At 40.6% G+C, this 24,011-nt stretch overlaps 1 protein-coding gene across 1 annotated transcript in view; it reads left to right on the top strand.

Moving 5' to 3' along the window:
- LOC311144764 (zinc finger matrin-type protein 4-like) overlaps positions 1–24,011 on the top strand; it is a gene marked incomplete at its 5' end in the record, with an annotated part of 162,115 nt that overhangs the window by 105,519 nt on the left and 32,585 nt on the right. The window contains one exon of the mRNA XM_084180867.1: positions 18,463–18,684. Within this exon, the coding sequence (XP_084036993.1) occupies positions 18,463–18,684 (222 nt within the window). The remainder of the gene's footprint in view (positions 1–18,462; positions 18,685–24,011) is intronic.

Below are 24,011 nucleotides of genomic sequence, written 5' to 3'. Positions count from 1 at the left end.
GGGGGAGTGCTGTTGTGTTTGTTTTTAGTTTTCTTCATGGGCTGCACCCTCTCAGAGACGGGTGGAAATGTGTATTGAGAAAATATGTCGTTTTTCGTACAGAGGGGGATAGAAAGCCTAGAAAGGGGAAGGCTTTGGAGGAACAGATAACTGCATGGAATTCAGAACACTTTGATCCTTCTCCTTTTGATCCAACAGATGCTGAATCGTGCTCTGAATACAGTTCAGCGCATACAAAAGTCCTGCTTATATATGGAGCAAAAGGTGGTTATTTTCCTATTGGACACTAAAGCTATACCATAAAGAGGATGAAGGTGTTAGTTGGCCTTCGCTTTAGATGAGCTGCAGCATGAGTTTAGCATCTGTAGCCGTTTGGGTTGTTTGCATACTGTATCTATTGCAGGGATGAAAAATAAATGGCCCATTTCAACCACTCCTTCTCTCCTGACTATATTTTATTCCATGCAAATTGGTTTGCAATGCGACTTAACACATATATTTTTATGCATTCCCCCAGGGTGATAAATCATCTGAGAATTAATGTTATCTTTACAAAAAAATATATGTTTTTAATTTCCAGAAACACTATGGTATCCAGCTGAAATTCCAGACATCTAAATGTAGTTAGGATACAGTGTGCCAGTTTGTTAAGTTGATTTAACTAACCCTCTTAATTCTTACAGACTTAACCCATGGTGTGGCACTCTAACATGCACGATAAGCTTAATTAATTCACCTTCACATCTCATCAAACAACAAAAAGCTTTTCAGTATAAAAAAACATTTATGCACGAGGTCTATTAAATAACTTATGTGCTGTCATTTGGAAAGGAGCTTCCTTATGATGTCTCCTTGATTTGATGACATGAATTAAGTCCATCAGTGCTGCTCTACTGCTGTCTGGTTAAACGAAAACTGGATTGTACTGATTTCCTCTGCCACTACTTGATGTGATAACAAAGCCCCATTTGTTTATTCCCTTTGCCAATCAACAACGTAGCTGTCCTTCGCTGCAAAAGGTCACACGTCCATCTTCTTAACGGTGGTACCCTCGTCTCCCTTTGTTGTTTTTTTAATCCCAAGGACCTATAAATATCTCTCTGCTTTGGAGAATTGATGGCCTTCTAAGAGATTTTAAAGTGCCCTTTACACAGTGGGTGCGTCAATATATTGAGTTACTGGACAGAATCTGCCTCTTGATCTACGTCCCATTTGGCACACTATTCCAGTAAGCAGTGCACTACTTTTGACCAGGGCCCATAGGACTCATTGTGCACTCTTTTAACTATGGCGCATATGGCTCTGGTCAAAAGTAGTGCACTATATAAAGAATAGTGGGAGAGGTTGGGGGAATGAGTTCGCCTCTCTTCTGACCTCCAAAATATCCCAAATAAAAAAGGCACAAGGGGTGGAAACAGTATGGCTTTAATGATGCACTAAATGGTGGGAAAGGGCTCATGTCTCAATGTGCAGTTATTTATAGAGACTGGGATCTCTCACACAAAACAGTGCAGAACAGTTATCTATGGAGAGTGCGATCTCTCACACAAAACAGTGCAGAACAGTTATCTATGGAGAATGGGATCCCTCACACAGAACAGTGCAGAACAGTTATCCATCCCAAAAAAATAGCAAGTTATGATTGGGGGGGGCGGGGCACGCGTAGACAAGATGGTGTATTGAATAGAAATCGGTACAAAACACCTCAAGATAAAAACATAATATTCAAAATCAGTAAGTTAGACTAAATATTAGCATTTCATATATTCACAGTTAATATAATTCAATCTGGATAATAACACAAAACAGATCATAAGGCTAGAGAAATATATCGACAAATATTACAACAACAAGCAACACCCAAACATGACTGAAGACAAGCGTGGAGAGCCGATCCCCAAAAGGAAACGCGACTCATCGACTGATACAGATGATATATGCTTTTCACCACTGGGTATGGTAAGTGTGGAAAGCGACCTGTTGAAGTCGATAAATGACAAATTGGGCATACTAGAATTGGTCAGTAAAGACGTAAAAGAGTTGAAAGCGAGTCTTCAAATGAGTGACGAAAAAGCTTTGGTAATGGAGAAAGAAACCAAAGAATTAAAAGTGACAGTCTCTAAAATGGAAACGGACGTTAGGGAACTAAAAAAGGAGAACAACCTTCTGAGAGAAGCCTTACTAGACATCCAAACTAGATCGATGAGGGAAAATCTAGTACTTACGGCTATTCAGGAAAAGGAGGGAGAAATAACAGAGAATATTATGAAGGACTTCCTGCATACAGCGCTACAAATCCCACTCGAGGCTGTCGATAAAATCCAACTCGAACGTGTACATCGTTTCGGAAAAAGAGGACAGAAATATGAGCGCCCAATCGTTGCCAAATTTGCTTTTTTTAAGGATAAAGCTATGGTGAAAAGCCTAGGAAAAAGACTTGCTGGCACGAAAATAGGCATGAATGATCAGTTCCCGAGGGAGATTGTAGAAAGGCGCAAAGTTCTGTATCCAATCTTCAAGGAAAATAGATTTAAAAGGGAAACGTGTTGCACTTGTTGTCGATAAACTGTATATTGACAACCAAATGTTCAGAGACACAAAGACTACTCCATGGCTATTCTAAAAGTTGTAATAGAGGAGTCAAATATTGGAGCACCTGATACTAGCAATGATAGGGATTGTAATATTAAATAACATTTATAGTAAGTATAGTATTTTATAAAAGGATAAAACGATATAACAAGCAGAATAATACATCTTTAAATACAAATAATTAGAACATGGCTTTTTTGGCGGGAGGTTGTTGTTTTGGCGGATGGTTGTTGTGGTTGGTCCTGTGTTCTCTCTGGCGTCCTTTCCCCCTTGCGGCAGATGTGGATGCGGGTGCGTTTGCACGCTCGGCCCATTTCTTCCGCAGTCAACCATGTGGTGTGCATTTTTGTGTTTGAAAAGGTGCGGCGTTAAGTGAGTGAGAGGGGAAATGATTGCATATCCCAGAGCCGACCGGGGGTCTATGAGCAGGGGTAGTGAGAGAGAGCTTTCAATGTTGTGTAGATGAGGGATATACATTTTTAAATATAGTATACATCTAATCTAATTTTTCATTGTCCTATCATGATGGAAAGATCCCTAACCCTATAACCTGGACACCCACCTGAGCGACCCATACACCAAAGAGAAGTTTCCATCTCTTTTATGGACCTGCTGTGAATATGCAGCCTAAACAGAGAAATAAATGCGGTCAGAGACCTACTTGAGCAGCACCGCCCCCTCAAGATTCTGAGCCTGCCTGGCAGGGTTGGTCCTACAAAGCCAGAGCCCCCTGATGGGAGAGCATAATATACAAGGAAATTCTCAAAGCTGCTAATGAGAACCTTGACGACCTTTTACCTAGCCGGTGGGGATTCCGGTGGGGTACGCCCACCCAGGTAGTGGCAGTGCTGGCAACACTGGCTGCAGTAACCCATGGGGAGGGGGTCACACTCGGACAATCAGAGAGGGGGTTTATCATTGTGGCCCAGGTGGCACAAAATAATCAAAGGTCTGACCGCATGGAGATGCTTGGGAAAATGGTTACAACAGGGGATCAGAGTGTTTGTGTCTCAGGTGAAGAGGGTGGATCTGATCTCCATCACCTAGGACTTGACATAGATTAAGTAGATTAATCAAATCTCACATTGTTATCAATTTCTGCTCAATCTGCATGCTTTCTCAATCAGCTTTAACTGTAAGTGCACTCGTACATCAAGTTATTTCTAGAGTTGGGCTCTGGGATATAACAGCCGTTGAGTATCTGATTTTATGGTGGATTGTGGAGGAGGGGGGTTGAGTGTGTTGGAGTATGTGAGTATGTGCATGTGTGCTTGTCTGGCATCTGTTGTGGGGGGGTGGGGATGTTGGAGGGGAGGGGGGGTATGGGATGGACCACAGGAATTATTTGCTAGGATAATAATTGCTTGTCAATGAATTAAATGTAATACAATGGCAATCCGGGTTATATGTTAGAATCCTACGCGTGAACTGCCGACATTATTACGCATATTAATTGATAATGATGGAAAATAGGATATGCATAATTTAAAAAAAAATAGTTATATAGATATATATATATAGAGGTGAAAGCATTGGAAATGCTTTTGGTGGTTAATCTGCTTCTATTTTGTGGGTGGCACTGTGTGCTGTTTTCGATGGATGGGTCCTGGCCTCTCGGGGCCTTAGGGATCCGGAGGGACGTGGGTGGGATGCTGATCACTGGGATGACGGCTCAACTTGGGATGGGGAGGGGCTTTAGCGGGGAATTAGTGGAGAACAATTGAAGCGTTACTCCGTAGCAATGCAAATATCACGGTACAGCTACATGGACACTCAATCATTACGCTATTTTTTATTGGTAAATTTACAAACATATATAATGATAAATAGACTTGAAACTTGTATCTCATTATGGTGTATGGTGAAATAAGTATAGCCAGTTATAATTGTAATGGCTTAGCTGATAATAACAAAAGAAGAACAATATTTACATGGCTCAAAGAGAAGGAATATAATATCTATTGTATACAGGAAACTCATTCAACAATTCGAGATGAAGTAGCGTGGAAAAAAGAATGGGGGGGGGGGGGGGGGAATATACTTCTCACATGGGCAAAGAAATTCAAAAGGGGTGATGATATTAATTAATAGTAATTTCGATCCGAATGTGCAAATTGTCCAAATAGATACGCAAGGTAGATGGATTATTTTAAATATGTTATTGGACCATAAACCGATATGGCTCATTAACCTTTACGGACCAAATAATGATGATCCACAATTCTTTGACAATATATATAATACATTATCAAGCCTGCAAGCAACTCAAGACAATATTATTATGGTGGGGGATTATAATACTGTTTTAAATAGCTCAATGGACCGTAAAGGAAATCACACCACAAACAATCACCCACATGCTCTTAAGGAAATTGTGAATGTCATGGATACATTAGAACTAGTAGATATATGGAGGCTTAAATATACTGATCTAGTGAGATATACATGGCGGAGACTGAATCAAGCTAGTCGTCTTGACTTCTTTCTTATCTCATTCTCGTTGGCACCAAAAGTAAAAAAAAAGTGTTGATAGGGGACAGAATACGGTCGGACCATCATATAATAGGCATATACATTACTCTTACTGAATATCCACGTGGGCGAGGATATTGGAAATTTAATCAAAGCCTATTGGATGATAATTTATTTATAATTAGAACAAAGGAATTTATAACTGACTTTTTCCAACATAACATAGGTACAGCGAATCCCCTTATTGTATGGGACACCTTTAAATGTGCCTTTAGAGGCCATGCAATTCAGTACTCATCTCGAAAACAAAAGCAATTTAGGTCAAAAGAGTTTATACTAAGAAAGGAAATAGAAAGTCTAACAGAACAGATAGATGGCAATAAAAACTGTAACATAGAGGCTCAGAATAAATTAGAGGAAAAACAAAAAGAAATGGAGAAACTTATTCAAGAAAGATCAAGTGTAATATATTATAAAAATAAAGCAAACTGGATGGAATATGGGGGAAAATGCACAAAATTCTTTTTTAATCTTCAACATAGGAATGCTACCAAAAAGAACTTAATGAAACTGGTTACAATTGACGGAGTCACCCATAATTCACCAAATGATATTTTGAAGGAAGAAACAAAGTACTTTAAGCATATGTTTTCTTTTCAGTCGCCTCCATCTCCTCTAACTGAAGCTAATTGTAGAGATTTTTTTTCCTATTGGTAATGTCAAATTAACAGCCACACAGAAAGAATCATGTGAAGGTGAAATTACAGAGGAGGAACTTCTGGATGCAATTAAAGACTTTAAGTCCGGGAAAACTCCAGGGTTGGATGGCTTACCAGTTGAGGTATACCAAACCTTTTTTGATATACTAAGAGGACCGTTATTAGCATGTTTTAACCACTCCTATGTAAATGGTAGATTACAGTGGGGGAAAAAAGTATTTAGTCAGCCACCAATTGTGCAAGTTCTCCCACTTAAAAAGATGAGAGAGGCCTGTAATTTTCATCATAGGTACACGTCAACTATGACAGACAAAATGAGAAAAAAAAATCCAGAAAATCACATTGTAGGATTTTTCATGAATTTATTTGCAAATTATGGTGGAAAATAAGTATTTGGTCAATAACAAAAGTTTCTCAATACTTTGTTATATACCCTTTGTTGGCAATGACACAGGTCAAAGTTTTCTGTAAGTCTTCACAAGGTTTTCACACACTGTTGCTGGTATTTTGGCCCATTCCTGCATGCAGAGCTCCTCTAGAGCAGTGATGTTTTGGGGCTGTCGCTGGGCAACACGGACTTTCAACTCCCTCCAAAGATTTTCTATGGGGTTGAGATCTGGAGACTGGCTAGGCCACTCCAGGACCTTGAAATGCTTCTTACGAAGCCACTCCTTTGTTGCCCGGGCGGTGTGTTTGGGATCATTGGTAGGCTTTGTTACTTTGGTCCCAGCTCTCTGCAGGTCATTCACTAGGTCCCCCCGTGTGGTTCTGGGATTTTTGCTCACCGTTCTTGTGATCATTTTGACCCCACGGGGTGAGATCTTGCGTGGAGCCCCAGATCGAGGGAGATTATCAGTGGTCTTGTATGTCTTCCATTTCCTAATAATTGCTCCCACAGTTGATTTCTTCAAACCAAGCTGCTTATTCAATCTTCCCAGGCTGGTTCAGGTCTACAATTTTGTTTCTGGTGTCCTTTGACAGCTCTTTGGTCTTGGCCATAGTGGAGTTTGGAGTGTGACTGTTTGAGGTTGTGGACAGGTGTCTTTTATACTGATAACAAGTTCAAACAGGTGCCATTAATACAGGTAAAGAGTGGAGGACAGAGGAGCCTCTTAAAGAAGAAGTTACAGGTCTGTGAGAGCCAGAAATCTTGCTTGTTTGTAGGTGACCAAATACTTATTTTCCACCATAATTTGCAAATAAATTCATTAAAAATCCTACAATGTGATTTACTGGATTTTTTTTCTCAATTTGTCTGTCATAGTTGACGTGTACCTATGATGAAAATTACAGGCCTCTCTCATCTTTTTAAGTGGGAGAACTTGCACAATTGGTGGCTGACTAAATACTTTTTTTCCCCACTGTATCTGACACTCAAGAAGAAGGTCTGATCTCATTATTACTGAAACAGGATACAAGTGGAAAATATAAAGATCCAGTCCATTTACAAAATTGGAGGCCCCTTACACTTCAGTGTTGTGATGCAAAAATCCTAGCAAAATGTATAGCGCATAGAATTAAAAAGGTATTGTCGGATATTATTCATTCTAATCAGACAGGTTTTTTACATGGAAGATACATTGGAGATAATATAAGGCAAGTATTGGAAACAATAGAACACTATGGAAAATATGGGAAACCAGGCCTGCTATTCATAGCAGACTTCAAAAAGGCATTTGATAAAGTTCGACTGGGGTTTATATATAAATGCCTGGAGCATTTCAATTTTGGAGAATCTCTTATAAAATGGGTCAAAATCATGTATAGTAACCCTAGGTGTAAAATAGTAAATAATTGCTATTTCTCAGAAAGTTTTAAACTGTCAAGAGGAGTGAAACAAGGTTGTCCACTATCGGCATATCTATTTATTGTGGCCATCGAGATGTTAGCTATTAAAATCAGATCCAATAATAATATCAGAGGATTAGAAATACAGGGCTTAAAAACAAAGGTGTCATTGTACGCTGATGATTCATGTTTTCTTTTAAATCCACAACTAGAATCCCTCCACAGCCTCATAGAGGATCTAGATACATTTTCTAACCTCTCTGGATTACAACCAAATTATGACAAATGTACTATATTACGTATTGGATCACTAAAAAATACAATTTTTACATTAACATGTAGTTTACCAATAAAATGGTCTGATGGTGATGTGGATATACTCGGAATACATATCCCAAAGGAAATAAATGATCTCACTTCAATACATTTTAATAGAAAGTTAGCAGAAATAGATAAGATCTTACTACCATGGAAAGGAAAATACCTGTCAATTTGTGGAAAAATCACCCTGATTAACTCTTTAGCATTATCCCAGTTTACCTATTTGCTTATGGTCTTGCCTACGCCTAGCGAACAGTATTTTAAATTATATGAGAAAAAAATATTCAATTTTATTTGGAACGGCAAGCCAGACAAAATTAAAAGGGCATATTTATATAATGAATATGAATTCGGAGGACAGATATTATTAAATATTAAAGCATTAGACCTATCACTAAAAGCTTCAGTCATACAAAAGTTATACTTAAATCCGAACTGGTTCTCAAGCAAATTAGTAAAATTGTCTCACCCAATGTTCAAGAAAGGCCTTTTTCCCTTTATTCAGATTACAACCTCTCACTTTCAGTTATTTGAAAAGGAAATAATCTCCCAAATATCACTATTTTTAAAACAAGTCATAGAAAGTTGGTTGCAATTTCAATTTAATCCTCCAGAAACGACAGAACAATAATGCAACAAATATTGTGGTTAAATTCAAATATACTAATTGACAAAAAACCTTAATTTTTTGACAGAATGTTTAAAAAAGGTATAATCTTCGTAAATGATATCATCGGTAGGACTGGTGGAGTTATGTCGCACATGCAGCTAACAAAAACATATGGAAATGTCTGCTCTACCCAAAATTACAACCAAATAATTGCAGCCTTACCGCAAAAGTGGAAGAGGAAAGTGGAAGGGGGAGAAAGTAAGGAACTTGTCTGTCGGCCTTGCATTAAAGAACATAATTGGTTAAGGAAAACTGTGATAAATAAAAAAGTATATCAGTTTCACTTAAGGACCAAAGGATTGACAGCCGTCCCATATAGATTGCAAAATAGTTGGGAAGAGATCTTTGACGTACCGATCCCATGGCATAGTGTTTATGAATTGATACGCAAAACGACACCGGATTCAAAAATTAGAATCTTTCTATTTAAATTATTATATAAAATTCTTGCTACCAATAGAATGTTATTTATATGGGGGATACAATCTTCCCAGCTCTGCAGATTTTGCTGTGAAGAGACAGAATCGTTAGATCATTTGTTTTGGTTCTGTCCATTTGTAGCTTGTTTTTGGACACAGGTCCAGGAATGGCTAAAGGATTGCAATATTTACCTGGAGCTAACCTTTCAGATAGCATTACTGGGTGATCTGAAAAGTCATAGTCAATCAATCAATAATATAATAATACTTTTAGCAAAAATGTTTATTTTTAATTCACAATCTGTAGAAGCAATGAGAATAGAAAGGTTCAGAACTTTTGTAAAACATCACAGTACAGTTGAAATATATATGGCAAATAGAAATCCTATATGGATGGTGTTAAGAGATAGATGGGAGGTATTGAATAGAGTTGAAGGATGGGACTAATAACAAATAACAACAAATAATAACAAAGATAGCTAATAATGTAAGCATACTGTGTCCATAATAAGTATATAGGTTGTATGTTGGGAGCTTTTGGGAAAGAGCACAGTTAGAAAGATATGGCATATAGAAGCAAACCGGATGGACATCATGAAAATGATCGGAGAGGTTGAGAGTAGAAGTAGTTCAGGAGCAAAAAAATAAAAAATAATATATACAGTGGGGAGAACAAGTATTTGATACGCTGCCGATTTTGCAGGTTTTCCTACTTACAAAGCATGTAGAGGTCTATCATTTTTATCATAGGTACACTTCAATTGTGAGAGACGGAAAATCCAGAAAATCCAGAAAATCACATTGTATGATTTTTAAGTAATTAATTTGCATTTTATTGCATGACATAAGTATTTAATACATCAGAAAAGCAGAACTTAATATTTGGTACAGAAACCTTTGTTTGCAATTACAGATATCATACATTTCCTGTAGGTCTTGACAAGGTTTGCACACACTGCAGCAGGGATTTTGGCCCACTCCTCCATACAGACCTTCTCCAGATCCTTCAGGTTTCGGGGCTGTCGCTGGGCAACACGGACTTTCAGCTCCCTCCAAAGATGTTCTATTGGGTTCAGGTCTGGAGACTGGCTAGGCCACTCCAGGACCTTGAGATGCTTCTTACGGAGCCACTCCTTAGTTGCCCTGGCTGTGTGTTTCGGGTCGTTGTCATGCTGGAAGACCCAGCCACGACCCATCTTCAATGCTCTTACTGAGGGAAGGAGGTTGTTGGCCAAGATCTCGCGATACATGGCCCCATCCAGCCTCCCCTCAATACGGTGAAGTCGTCCTGTCCCCTTTGCAGAAAAGCATCCCCAAAGAATGATGTTTTCACCTCCATGCTTCACGGTTGGGATGGTGTTCTTGGGGTTGTACTCATCCTTCTTCTTCCTCCAAACACAGCGAGTGGAGTTTAGACCAAAAAGCTCTATTTTTGTCTCATCAGACCACATGACCTTCTCTCATTCCTCCTCTGGATCATCCAGATGGTCATTGGCAAACTTCAGACGGGCCTGGACATGCGCTGGCTTGAGCAGGGGGACCTTGCGTGCGCTGCAGGATTTTAATCCATGATGGCGTAGTGTGTTACTAATGGTTTTCTTTGAGACTGTGGTCCCAGCTCTCTTCAGGTCATTGACCAGGTCCTGCCGTGTAGTTCTGGGCTGATCCCTCACCTTCCTCATGATCATTGATGCCCCACGAGGTGAGATCTTGCATGGAGCCCCAGACCGAGGGTGATTGACCGTCATCTTGAACTTCTTCCATTTTCTAATAATTGCGCCAACAGTTGTTGCCTTCTCACCAAGCTGCTTGCCTATTGTCCTGTAGCCCATCCCAGCCTTGTGCAGGTCTACAATTTTATCCCTGATGTCCTTACACAGCTCTCTGGTCTTGGCCATTGTGGAGAGGTTGGAGTCTGTTTGATTGAGTGTGTGGACAGGTGTCTTTTATACAGGTAACGAGTTCAAACAGGTGCAGTTAATACAGGTAATGAGTGGAGAACAGGAGGGCTTCTTAAAGAAAAACTAACAGGTCTGTGAGAGCCGGAATTCTTACTGGTTGGTAGGTGATCAAATACTTATGTCATGCAATAAAATGCAAATGAATTACTTAAAAATCATACAATGTGATTTTCTGGATTTTTGTTTTAGATTCCGTCTCTCACAGTTGAAGTGTACCTATGATACAAATTACAGACCTCTACATGCTTTGTAAGTAGGAAAACCTGCAAAATCGGCAGTGTATCAAATACTTGTTCTCCCCACTGTATATATAATATCATTATTGTAAAATGAACTCTGTCCATAAGGTGTAGATAGTAAGTATAGACCGGAAGTAGAGGCCTGGGCATTGTTGTTCACTAATTTACTCCAAGTAGGGAAAGGATGGTGGGGTTGAAAAGTAATAAAGGGGAGTATATATATTTTTAAAAAACATGGGGGATTGGAAGTGATGCAGACAATTACATTGATAGATGATACAATCTATCTGCAATATTAAGCTGATCCATTCCCCCCCCAAAAAATAATAAAAAATAATAAAATATGTTATGATTGGGACTGGGGCTACCCCTGTTGAGGATAAAGACTTTAGGTATAAATAGACGGGTTGGTTGTTTAGCAACAGAACTGACACGTACACAACTATGGCGCAAAACAGACAGGGTTGGCTTAGATTGTTACAACGTGAACTACACAGTGTACAAAACATTAGGAACACCTTCCTAATATTGAGTTGCACCCCTTTTGCCCTTGGAACAGACTCAATTCATCGGGGCACACATACACAATCCATGTCTCAATTGTCTCAAGGTTTAAAAATCCTTCTTTAACCTGTCTCCTCCCTTTCATCTACACTGATTTAAAGTGGATTTAACAAATGACAGAATCACAACAACACACTGCCTTCTGCCCAAAATGAAGCATGCAGATCGTTTTTTCGTGACATTGTCAGCTAACCTGTCTATAAGGCGGCTGCTATTGTAATGAATGGGTTGGATGGATGGCGCAGGGCTGGTGATTATTAAGAGTAAGTAATAAGGCTCAGAAGTGTATTTTGAGGAACACAGCGATCTGGGTCATTAGGACTGCGTTCTGCTGCCTGTGATTACAGTGGGCCACAGAGAGCAGCTTTAAGTGAAATTACTGTGATGATGAGTAATGGTGGAGACTTTGTTTGCGTCCCAAATGGTACCATATTCCCTATATAGCACATTACTTTTGGCCAGAGCTGGGCCCTGGTCAACAGGAGTGCACTATACAGGGAATAGGGTGCAATTTAGGATGCATCCTTTGGTGGGGTCCTCTTGCCACAGTGGATAGATAAATTGCTTATTTGTACAGTAAGCATGAATTGCATATGAAGTTGTGCTAGAGTTACAGTATTTATGAAGGATAAATAAATATTCCTATTAAAAGTTTATTAGCTTTCAGTGTTTTCCTCTTAGTCTAGTCAGGACTGGAATGAACAAGCAGCCTTTTTACAGTACATCACTACTAGCTAAGACAGCAATGGTAAATGCTAACCTATACAATACAGTTACCTATTTATTCACTGACTAATATCTCTTGTGAATGATTTTCCCTTCACGATAGAGTACATGATAGTTGTATACTACAGAGTGCAGACTGCTTACAGTATATTATCTTTCAATGCAGTAGCAGACATCGATCTACCTTTAAAATGATCAGAGGCTATAAAGAACCACTGTCCTAGATTTAAAAATAAAAAATAAAAAAACTCCAAAAATTACAATCTTTTCCCTGAGCCTGAATTTGATGGATGTTTTCCATAAACCTCAGAGCAGCCCAATCGATACTGTAATATGTCACTGCTGCTAGGGAAGGTTAATATCTGTGGTGTAACAACAAGCAGACACAGTCAAAACCACTCGGCGCCTCTGCCCAGGATGTCCATTTGATGGTTCAACTGATTAGCACATCCATGTTAGGTGCTAGGCAACATACAGTGCATTCGGAAAGGATTCAGACCCCTTTTTGTTACGTTACAGCCTTATTCTAAAATTGATTAAATTGTTTATTTCCCTCATCAATCTACAGACAATACTCCAAAGCAAAAACAGCTTTTTAGAAATGTATTACATTTACATAAGTATTCAGACCCTTTACTCAGTACTTTGTTGAAGCACCTTTGGCAGTGATTACAGCCTCAAGTCTTCTTGGGTATGATGCTACAAACTTGGCATACCTGTATTTGGGGAATTTCTCCCATTCTTCTCTGCAGATCCTCTCAAGCTCTGTCAGGTTGGATGGGGAGCATCGCTGCACAGCTATGTTCAGGTCTCTCCAGAGATGTTCCCTCAAGTTCAAGTCCAGGCTCTGGCTGGGCCACTCAAGGACATTCAGAGACTTGTCCCGAAGCCACTCCTGCGTTGTCTTGGCTGTGTGCTTAGGGTCGTTGTCCTGTTGGAAGGTGAACCTTCACCCCAGTCTGAGGTCCTGAGCGCTCTGGAGCAGGTTTCCATCAAGGATCTCTCTGTACTTTGCTTCGTTCATCTTTCCCTCAATCCTGACTAGTCACCGAGTCTCTGTCGCTGAAAAATATCCCCACAGCATGATGATGCCACCACCATGCTTCACAGTAGGGATGGTGCCAGGTTTCCTCCAGACGTGACGCTTGGCATTCAGTCTGGCTTCTGTCTGGCCACTCTACCATAATGGCCTGATTGGTAGTTTGCTGCAGAGATGGGTGTCCTTCTGGAAGGTTCTCCCATCTCCACAGAGGAACTCTGGAGCTCTGTCAGGGTGACCATCGGGTTCTTGGTCACCTCCCTGACTAAGGCCCTTCTCCCCCGATTGCTCAGTTTGGCCGGGCGGCCAATCATGTTGTAGAAACATTTCAAGGATGATCAATGGAAACAGGATGCACCTGAGCTCAGTTTCGAGTCTCATATCTTGTCATCAACATCTAGCTAAGAATGTCATCAACATCTAGCTAAGAATTGTACAGCACTTCGAGATATTAGCTGATGTAAGAAGGGCTATATAAAATAAAATTGATTGATTGATTGATATCAAAGGGTCTGAGTACTTATGTAAATAAGGTATTTCCGTTTTTTATTTTTAATACATTTGCAAACATTTCTAAAAACCTGATTTCGCTTTGTCATTATGGGGTATTGTGTGTAGATTGATGATAAAAAATAAATAATTTTATAAATTTTATAATAAGGCTGTAACATAACAAAATGTGGAAAAAGTCAAGGGGTCTGAATACTTTCCGAATCCACTGTATATCCCAAGAGTTACAGGCTCCTGTCACAAAAAACTGCCACATTTTGGCAGTTATTCTTTCCTTCTAAAATGGCATTTGACCAAAATGCCAATCTCAGAAGATATCTGTGTTGTTAAGAGGACAGGCTGGCCATGTTGACCTACAGTGTCATGGGAGCCGTGCGATTAATCTCTCTTTTACACCTGCTACTTGAACTTAAAACCGACGTGAAGAGTCTAATGACAATAATTAGCTTTTATGAAATGTGCCTTGGGGATCTGAGAGTTTTTGGTTGGTAGCCTAGTGGTACTGTAAATGTCACAGTCACAGTTGTGAACGACATGAAGGGCTGCCCTTTCTCAATTATTCAGGAAATGGTCGAAAGGACAAATGGTGATAACCACAAGCAAAAAATACCAGCATGATGATTATACCATGGTAACAGAGTTTGATTGTAAATTCTTAGCTAGATGTTGATGACATCTCTACTGAAAGGCTATCACAATTCTACAAATATATCATATAGCACTGGTCTTACAGTGCATTCGGAAAGTATTCAGACCCCTTGACTTTTCCACATTTTGTTACGTTACAACCTTATTCTTAAATGGATTCAGTTGTTTTTTCCCCTCATCAATCTACACACAATACCCCATAATGACAAAGCAAAAACAGGTTTTTAGAAAGATTTATACAAAAATAAAATGAAAAATCATATTTACATAAGTATTCAGACCCTTTACTCAGTACTTTGTTGAAGCACCTTTGGCAGCGATTACAGCCTTGAGTCTTCTTGGGTATGACGCTACAAGCTTGCACACCTGTATTTGGGGAGTTTCTCCCATTCTTCTCTGCAGCAGATCCTCTCAAGCTCTGTCAGGTTGGATGGGGAGCGTCGCTGCGCAGCCATTTTCAGGTCTCTGAGGAGTGGCTTCCATCTGGTCACTCTACCTTAAAGGCCTGATTGGTGGAGTGCTGCGGAGATGGTTGTCCTTCTGGATTGTTCTCCCATCATCACGAGGAACTCTGGAGCTCTGTCAGAGTGACCATCGGGTTCTTGGTCACCTCCCTGACCAAGGCCCTTCTCCCCCGATTGCTCAGTTTGGACGGGTGGCCAGCTCTAGGAAGAGTCTTGGTGGTTCCAAACTTCTTCCATTTAAGAATGATGGAGGCCACTGTGTTCTTAGGGACCTTCTACGCTGCATCAATGTTTTGGTACCCTTCCCTAGATCTGTGCCTCGACACAATCCTGTCTCGGAGCTCTACTGACAATTCCTTCGACCTCATGGCTTGGTTTTTGCTCTGACATGCACTGTCAACTGTGGGACCTCGTATAGACAGGTTTGTGCCTTTCCAAATCATGTCCAATCAATTGAATTAGCCACAGGTGGACTCAATCAAGTTGTAGAAACATCTCAAGGATGATCAATAGAAACAGGATGCACCTGAACTCAATTTCGAGTCTCATAGCAAAGGGTCTGAATACTTACAGTGGGGAAAAAAAGTATTTAGTCAGCCACCAATTGTGCAAGGTAAGCAGCTTGGTTTGAAGAAATCAACTGTGGGAGCAATTATTAGAAAATGGAAGACATACAAGACCACTGATAATCTCCCTCGATCTGGGGCTCCACGCAAGATCTCACCCTGTGGGGTCAAAATGATCACAAGAACGGTGAGCAAAAATCCCAGAACCACACGGGGGTACCTAGTGAATGACCTGCAGAGAGCTGGGACCAAAGTAACAAAGCCTACCATCAGTAACACACTACGCCGCCAGGGACTCAAATCCTGCAGTGCAAGACGTGTCCCCCTGCTTAAGCCAGTACATGTCCAGGCCCGTCTGAAGTTTGCTAGAGTGCATTTGGACGATCCAGAAGAGGATTGGGAGAATGTCATATGGTCAGATGGAACCACAATAGAAGAGCTGTTTTTCTGCAAAGGGACCAGGACGACTGATCCGTGTAAAGGAAAGAATGAATGGGGCCATGTATCGTGAGATTTTGAGTGAAAACCTCCTTCCATCAGCAAGGGCATTGAAGATGAAACGTGGCTGGGTCTTTCAGCATGACAATGATCCCAAACACACCGCCCGGGCAACGAAGAAGTGGCTTCGTAAGAAGCATTTCAAGGTCCTGGAGTGGCCTAGCCAGTCTCCAGATCTCAACCCCATAGAAAATCTTTGGAGGGAGTTGAAAGTCCGTGTTGCCCAGCGACAGCCCCAAAACATCACTGCTCTAGAGGAGATCTGCATGGAGGAATGGGCCAAAATACCAGCAACAGTGTGTGAAAACCTTGTGAAGACTTACAGAAAACATTTGACCTGTGTCATTTTAGTTAATTAGCAACTTCATAACTACTTACTACTTTTTAGCTACTTTGCAACTACTTAACATGTTAGCTAACCCTTCTCCTAACCCTAACCTTAATCCTTTAATGTAACTCCTAACCTTAACCCCAAACTTAACCTTAACCCCTAACCCTAACCTCTAGCCTAGCTAACGTTAGCCACCTAGCCAACATTAGACACAACAAATTGGAATTCGTAACATATCATACGTTTTGCAAATTCGTAACATATTGTACAAATTGCAATGCGTAACATATCATACGAAATGTAATTCGTAACATATCATACGAAATGGATGACATCCACAAATGAATACATACCATACAAAATGTAACATATCATACTAATTGGAGTGTCCCTGATTTACATTTACTATGTTGTTACATCTACCCCTAAGTCCAGGTTGTTTAAATATATAATATTGCACCACACGCACGCATAATGCAAATTAGATGTATTGCCTCATGTTTGCCAATGAAAATTACACAGCGCATTAAGCTGGTAGCTTGTGGAAGTGAAACTCATTAATTATGTTGCTTCGAAGGACTTCTGTTAGATTATGTGGAAAGAAGCTGAAAGACACAATTAGAGACGAGAAGTAAAAGAGGGAAAATGCTTTGCCATGTTAATGAAAATTATCTGTCTTCTTGAAATTAATACATTTCTGCTTCCTCTTTGTTCCCTGGCCCTATTGACATCATCATCCCGCACATATTTCCAACTCCTACAGCCACTTAATTCCCAGTTTCACATTCTGACATCCTCTTTTCTGTTACAGCAGTTAATTGCCTGAATTAGATGCTGTCTAAACCAAGGGCTTTGTTATCAACTTTTACATGCCTTTGAGTGCTATAAGTGACAAAACGGCAAGAAATATAACAGTGTGCTTGTAGCCACTCCAGATCAAAAGCTATTTCCTACACTACCTTTTCCATTGTTTCCAGTGCTTCAGTTTTTTACTTCCTGCTACTATATTTAGGCAGTAGGTTCTTTATCAAAGTGGTCTTTGAGTACTTATTTTTTAAACGAATATTCCATACTGTTTGAAACGCTACCCCTTTTGATACCCTTTCCATAATGCAGTGTATCATACACACTTCAGGAGAAAATACCCTTGGCTAGTAGAATGTCACCCGGGCTAGTGTAAATTGTGGTCTTCTAGCCCGGCTGGCCAGTGCCCAAAATCTTTCAATTCCATCCCTTCACAGTAAAAGTTCTGACATAAAGATGAGCATAAATCACTATGCTGTAGCCTGTCCTTATAATCAACATGGCTGAAGAACATGGTGCTGACGTTTGTGTTTCTACACTGCAACTCTGTCGTGCCATGACGCTCACAGGAGTTGCCACTTGGAGATGATGACTGCCTCACATTGCCTCAGTGGTCTGTAATGGGATCTGATGCCTTCTAACGGGACCTCTGTAAATGTTGACTTACGAAGGGTGGGCCGAGCGCCCGAGTGTTAAAACGGATTATCTTGATAGCGAAATCACATTTTAAAAAATGCAGCGCTGCACAATCGGATGTTTGTTCGGGGTTAATGGTGGCATCCATGCATGAAGACACATTGCACACAAGTAGGCAGCAGTAAGTAGAGCAGGGTCTTTTTTCCGATTGCCAAGTATGATTTAGGATTTATTCTTCAGGCTTGCCAGAGCCAAAGTGATCAGCGCACATTTCTTGCCTCCCATTTTGCTCTTTTTGTCACTCGGCAACAAAGCTTTTTCCTTTACCAAGCTTCTTATTTTCTTCCTTAAGTTGAGTAAATCAGCCCTTTTTATAGCTGATGGATAAAAAAATTAACCACCTGTCTATGTTTTGGTCTAGAGAGAGTTGTCAAACAGCTGAGCAATGTTGATATAAACTCCCCTGTCTGTGTTCCCTGTTTTCTGTCCAATCAGAGGTGCCGCCCAGTCCGGTGAAATGTTCCCTGGAAACGACCCCAGTGACCTCTCCTCGGCAGCGCAGGGACTCAGACCGCTACTGCCAGCTATGCAACGCCTGGTTCAACAACCCGGGCATGGCGCAGCAGCACTACGATGGCAAGAAGCACAAGAAAAACGCGGCTCGCGCTGACCTCCTGGAACAGCTGGGCAAGACCTTGGACATGGGAGAGATGAAAGGTACAGAACAGAACAGGGGAGGCCTGAGTCAGACCAGATAACCTGGCAGTATCTCTCTCTCTCGCTCTCTTTCTCTCCCTCTCTCTGACTCTCTCTCGCTTTCTCTCTCTCTCTTTCTATTTCTCGCTTTCTCTCTCTCTCTTTCTCGCACTCTCACTCACTCACTCACTCACTCACTCACTCACTCACTCACTCACTCGCTCACTCGCTCTCTCTCTCTCTATCATGTAGCACAGACTACCATGCAGCCCACTGCCTCCTCCCCTCACTCCCACTCATTAACAGACAGGATTGTTAGTTACCGTAGTCTCTGTGTGTAGTAACATTTACATATGGAAGTGTGTGTGTAGTAACATTTCTATATGAAAGTGTGTGTGTGTGTGTGTGTGTGTGTGTAGTAACATTTATATATGAAAGTGTGTGTGTAGCAACATTTATATATGAAAGTGTGTGTGTGTGTAGTAACATTTATATATGAAAGTGTGTGTGTGTAGCAACATTTATATATGAAAGTGTGTGTGTGTGTAGTAACATTTCTATATGAAAGTGTGTGTGTGTAGTAACATAGTTATATGGAATTACACAGTAAAAAGTCATGACAAGGTGTTATGTAAGAAAATAGGACCCTGTCTATTGTGCATCCAGTATGAAGAAATATGTATGTGCAGTACTGGGGGTTAAAGCCTTGGAATTATTGGGCATAGGGAAAATACAAGACACAAATTAACTTCTCAGTTTTGTTTTGCTCGTGTAATAGAATATGCGTATCAGCTGAATTCTTGTGACTATTAGAGGCATTTGAGAAACCCTCCATCTTGCGATAACACCAGAAATGTCAAGATATAGGGTCAGTATGTGGAATCATTCATTTGTACACTTCATGGCATTTATTACACTATTTAGTATGACGCTAGAGCTAGGGAGAACCAATATCCTTTGACTGATGTTAAATAGGATGCTCCTATTGTTCTGGCTGCTCCTATGCCAGCCAGAGAGAGCCACAGTGCAGAGGCTCGGTGTCACTAAGTACACTGACTCGACGAGCCTGTTTTCGGGCTGTTCATTTTGGAGTGGGGAGGGGGAATGGTGCTCTCTCTCTCTCACTGTCTCCTACCCACAATATGTCAATAACAATTACAGAATATTATTCCAGCAGCAGGCTGCTGCAGTGGGGTGGAAAAGGTACCAGGGCAGCAGGAGGAGCCCAGAGTTTTGTAAAGTTAAGTAGTGCATAATGGGGGATGTCTCTTCAGTCATGTCTGATTAGAGTAACTTAGCCCCCTAACTACTAGTCTTATTGATACTTAGGGCTGATAGGTGGGCTCTGCATTGTCAGGGGCGAATTGGGAGGCTCCGTGCTGCCCAGTGACATCTGATTGGAGATGTACTGTAGCTTAGCTACCTAACTCCTGGTGTTATTGATGCTCATAGCTGATAGGTGGGTTATGTCTTGTCAGGGACTAATTGGGAGGCTCCGTGCTGCCCAGTCACATCTGATTTGGAGATTTAGCCTTTTCCTAGTACTAACTCCAAGGATGATTGAGATTAACTTGAGTATTCGCTGACTCGACACTTTGAACTGCGTGATCGTTTCAAGTTAAGTATAATGCCTCGTACTTCTCCCAAAGCAGTCCTCGTTTCTCAGACAGTCCTGTCCCTGAATATCTCCTGAATGCTCTCTCCCAGACAGGCGCCGCTTATGGACTGAAGACTTGCCTATTCTCTGTGACATAGATGAGCCACAACTCAAAGCCAGCTTCATTTTCATTGGCTTCTTTTTCTGCACTTTGTGTCTAACAATGTCACTATAGTCATTATGGGAGGCAGAATTCAGCACTCGCAGCCTAATGAGCTTTTCTCTCAGGTGATTATCAATTAGTAATGAAGTGGCAAATCATCCTAACAGGCAGAACTAGCATTGTGTGGATGGAGATGGAGAGGAAGCAGGAGCAGCCAGGACACATCACAGCACAGCAAAGCGGGCTGGGATGGGCTGCTTAATTCACAGGGCTGCAGAGCCAGTGTTGGCAGGCCCATCTTTCAAACAAATGCATCCAAATGAATTAGCACTTCTATTTCCCTCTTTGTTCTTTTTTGTCCTGCCTCACATAATTGTCCTGTCCTTGCACATTGTTTTAGAGTTGTCTGTTGTGGGATGACTATTAAACGAACAACTGTAGATGGAAATCTGGCAGTTCTGACTTTTCCATGCAGTTCATTAAATATTAATTGACTACCTATTGAGAGGAGCATTTGAGAGATTTCCTGTACATTGGTCGGTGGTTATACAGCTCAGTAGTGGTGTTGTTTCTGATAATTGAGTGAGTGAGAGCACAGCACTCTGCTGTGTTTACACAAAGGCTGCCTCCCAAATGGCACCCTATTCCTTATATAGTACACTACTTTTGGTGCCATTTAGGATGCAACCACACAGTGGGCCTCCACCCTATTAGGACTCTGTTCTGTGTTCTGTAGAAGATTAGCCTCCAGGGGAGGACCTGCCCACTTCTCTCCTCTCTCTCCACTCTGATTTACCAACAGCCTTTTGTTTCTTTTGTTCTTTTATCTCACCATCCCACTCCTCCATCTATGTTCCCATTTCACCCTCTGTTTGTTACCAATCCTAAACCCTACTAAACTCACTATTATCCTCTACCATCCTAAACCCTACTAACCTCACTATTATCCTCTACCATCCTAAACCCTACTAAACTCACTATTATCCTCAACCATCCTAAACCCCACTAACCTCAATATTATCCTCTATCATCCTAAACCCTACTAACCTCACTATTATCCTCTACCATCCTAAACCCTACTAACCTCAATACCGTCATAAACCCTACTAACCTCACTATTATCCTCTACAATCCTAAACCCTACTAAACTCACTATTATCCTCTACCATCCTAAACCCTACTAAACTCACTATTATCCTCTACCATCCTAAACCCTACTAAACTCACTATTATCCTCTACCATCCTAAACCCTACTAAACTCACTATTATCCTCTACCATCCTAAACCCTACTAAACTCACTATTATCCTCTACCATCCTAAACCCTACTAAACTCACTATTATCCTCTACCATCCTAAACCCCACTAACCTCACTATTATCCTCTACCATCCTAAACCCTACTAAACTCACTATTATCCTCTACCATCCTAAACCCCACTAACCTCAATATTATCCTCTATCATCCTAAACCCTACTAACCTCACTATTATCCTCTACCATCCTAAACCCTACTAAACTCACTATTATCCTCTACCATCCTAAACCCTACTAAACTCACTATTATCCTCTACCATCCTAAACCCTATTAAACTCACTATTATCCTCTACCATCCTAAACCCTACTAAACTCACTATTATCCTCAACCATCCTAAACCCCACTAACCTCAATATTATCCTCTATCATCCTAAACCCTACTAACCTCACTATTATCCTCTACCATCCTAAACCCTACAAACCTCAATACCGTCCTAAACCCTACTAACCTCATTATTATCCTCTACCATCCTAAACGCTACAAACTCAATACCATCCTAAACCCTACTAACCTCACTATTATCCTCTACCATCCTAAACCCTACTAACCTCAATACCATCCTAAACCCTACTAACCTCACTATTATCATCTACCATCCTAAACCCTACTAACCTCAATACCATCCTAAACCCTACTAACCTCACTATTATCCTCTTCCATCCTAAACCCTACTAACCTCACTATTATCTTCTACCATCCTAAACCCTACTAACCTCAATACCGTCCTAAACCCTACTAACCTCACTATTATCCTCTACCATCCTAAACACTACAAACTCAATACCATCCTAAACCCTACTAACCTCACTATTATCCTCTACCATCCTAAACCTTACTAACTTCAATACCGTCCTAAACCCTACTAACTTCAATATTATCCTTTACCATCCTAAACCCTACTAACCTCATTATTATCCTCTACCATCCTAAACCCTACTAACCTCAATACCGTCCTAAACCCTACTAACTTCAATATTATCCTTTATTATCCACTGTATGTTTCGTAGCTAGCTATACCTGCATACGAGGCCCTCTGTTCACTAGGGGCTGAAAGGAATAACTATACCTGCATACAGTACCTCAAAGTGATCTATACCATAGGGGCTTATGTCATCTGTATGTACTGTACAATATGTACTGTTAACTTGACTGTACCCTACTTCTTATGTAGCGCACTAATTTTGACCAAGGCCCATAGGGCTCTGGTCAAAAGTAGTGCACTATGTAGGGAATAGGGTGCCATTTGGGACACAATCCACATCACCTCCATACATCAATGGAAAATGTAAACAAGATCCAAGACAGTCCAATCTATCCCAGTTAGTTCATGATGTATAGTATTGAATTGCTGCAGTCTATTTTAGGGACTGCTCATGGTGCTCTGTTTCTTTATAAAGTCATTTTTTGGGAAGTTACAGAAGATGATGAATGGTGTGAGTCACATTCCAAAACACATTTCCCTGCTCGAAGAGCTCTTTTTATTATTGTTATAATCTAAAATTGAAATATAGCTTCTACTTCTAAGTTCTTATTTTTCTTCTAAGAAAGAGCAACTTATTTCTTATTAGTCTTACTATTATCATCTCAAATGTAAATATAGCTTTGGGTTATGGAGGAGGTGCATTTAAATTTCTTTATTTTTATTTCACCTTTATTTAACCAGGTAAGCCAGTTGAGAACAAGTTCTCATTTACAACTGCGACCTGGCCAAGATAAAGCAAAGCAGTGCGATAAAAACAACAACACAGAGTTACATATGGGGTAAAAAAAACAAAGTCAAAAAATACAACAGAAAATATATATACAGTGTGTGCAAATGTAGCAGGTTATGGAGGTAAGGCAATAAATAGGCTATAGTGCAACATAATTACAATTAGTATTAACACTGGAATGCTAGATGTGCAAGAGATGATGTGCAAATAGAGATACTGGGGTGCAAAAGAGCAAAATAAATAACAATATAGGGATGAGGTAGTTTGGTGGGCTAATTTCAGATGGGCTGTGTACAGGTGCAGTGATCGGTAAGGTGCTCTGACAACTGATGCTTAAAGTTAATGAGGGAGATAAGAGTCTCCAGCTTCAGAGATTTTTGCAATTCGTTCCAGTCATTGGCAGCAGAGAACTGGAAGGAATGGCAGCCAAAGGAGGTGTTGGCTTTGGGGATGACCAGTGAGATATACCTGCTGGAGCGCAGACTACGGGTGGGTGCTGCTATGGTGACCAATGAGCTAAGATAAGGCGGGGATTTGCCTAGCAGTGATTTATAGAT

The sequence above is a fragment of the Coregonus lavaretus genome (genome assembly GCF_964263955.1).
Source record: "Coregonus lavaretus genome assembly, chromosome: 17".
NCBI lineage: Eukaryota > Metazoa > Chordata > Actinopteri > Salmoniformes > Salmonidae > Coregonus > Coregonus lavaretus.
The sequence above is the reverse complement of the archived record's forward strand: the minus strand, read 5'-3'. Positions and strand labels throughout refer to the sequence as shown.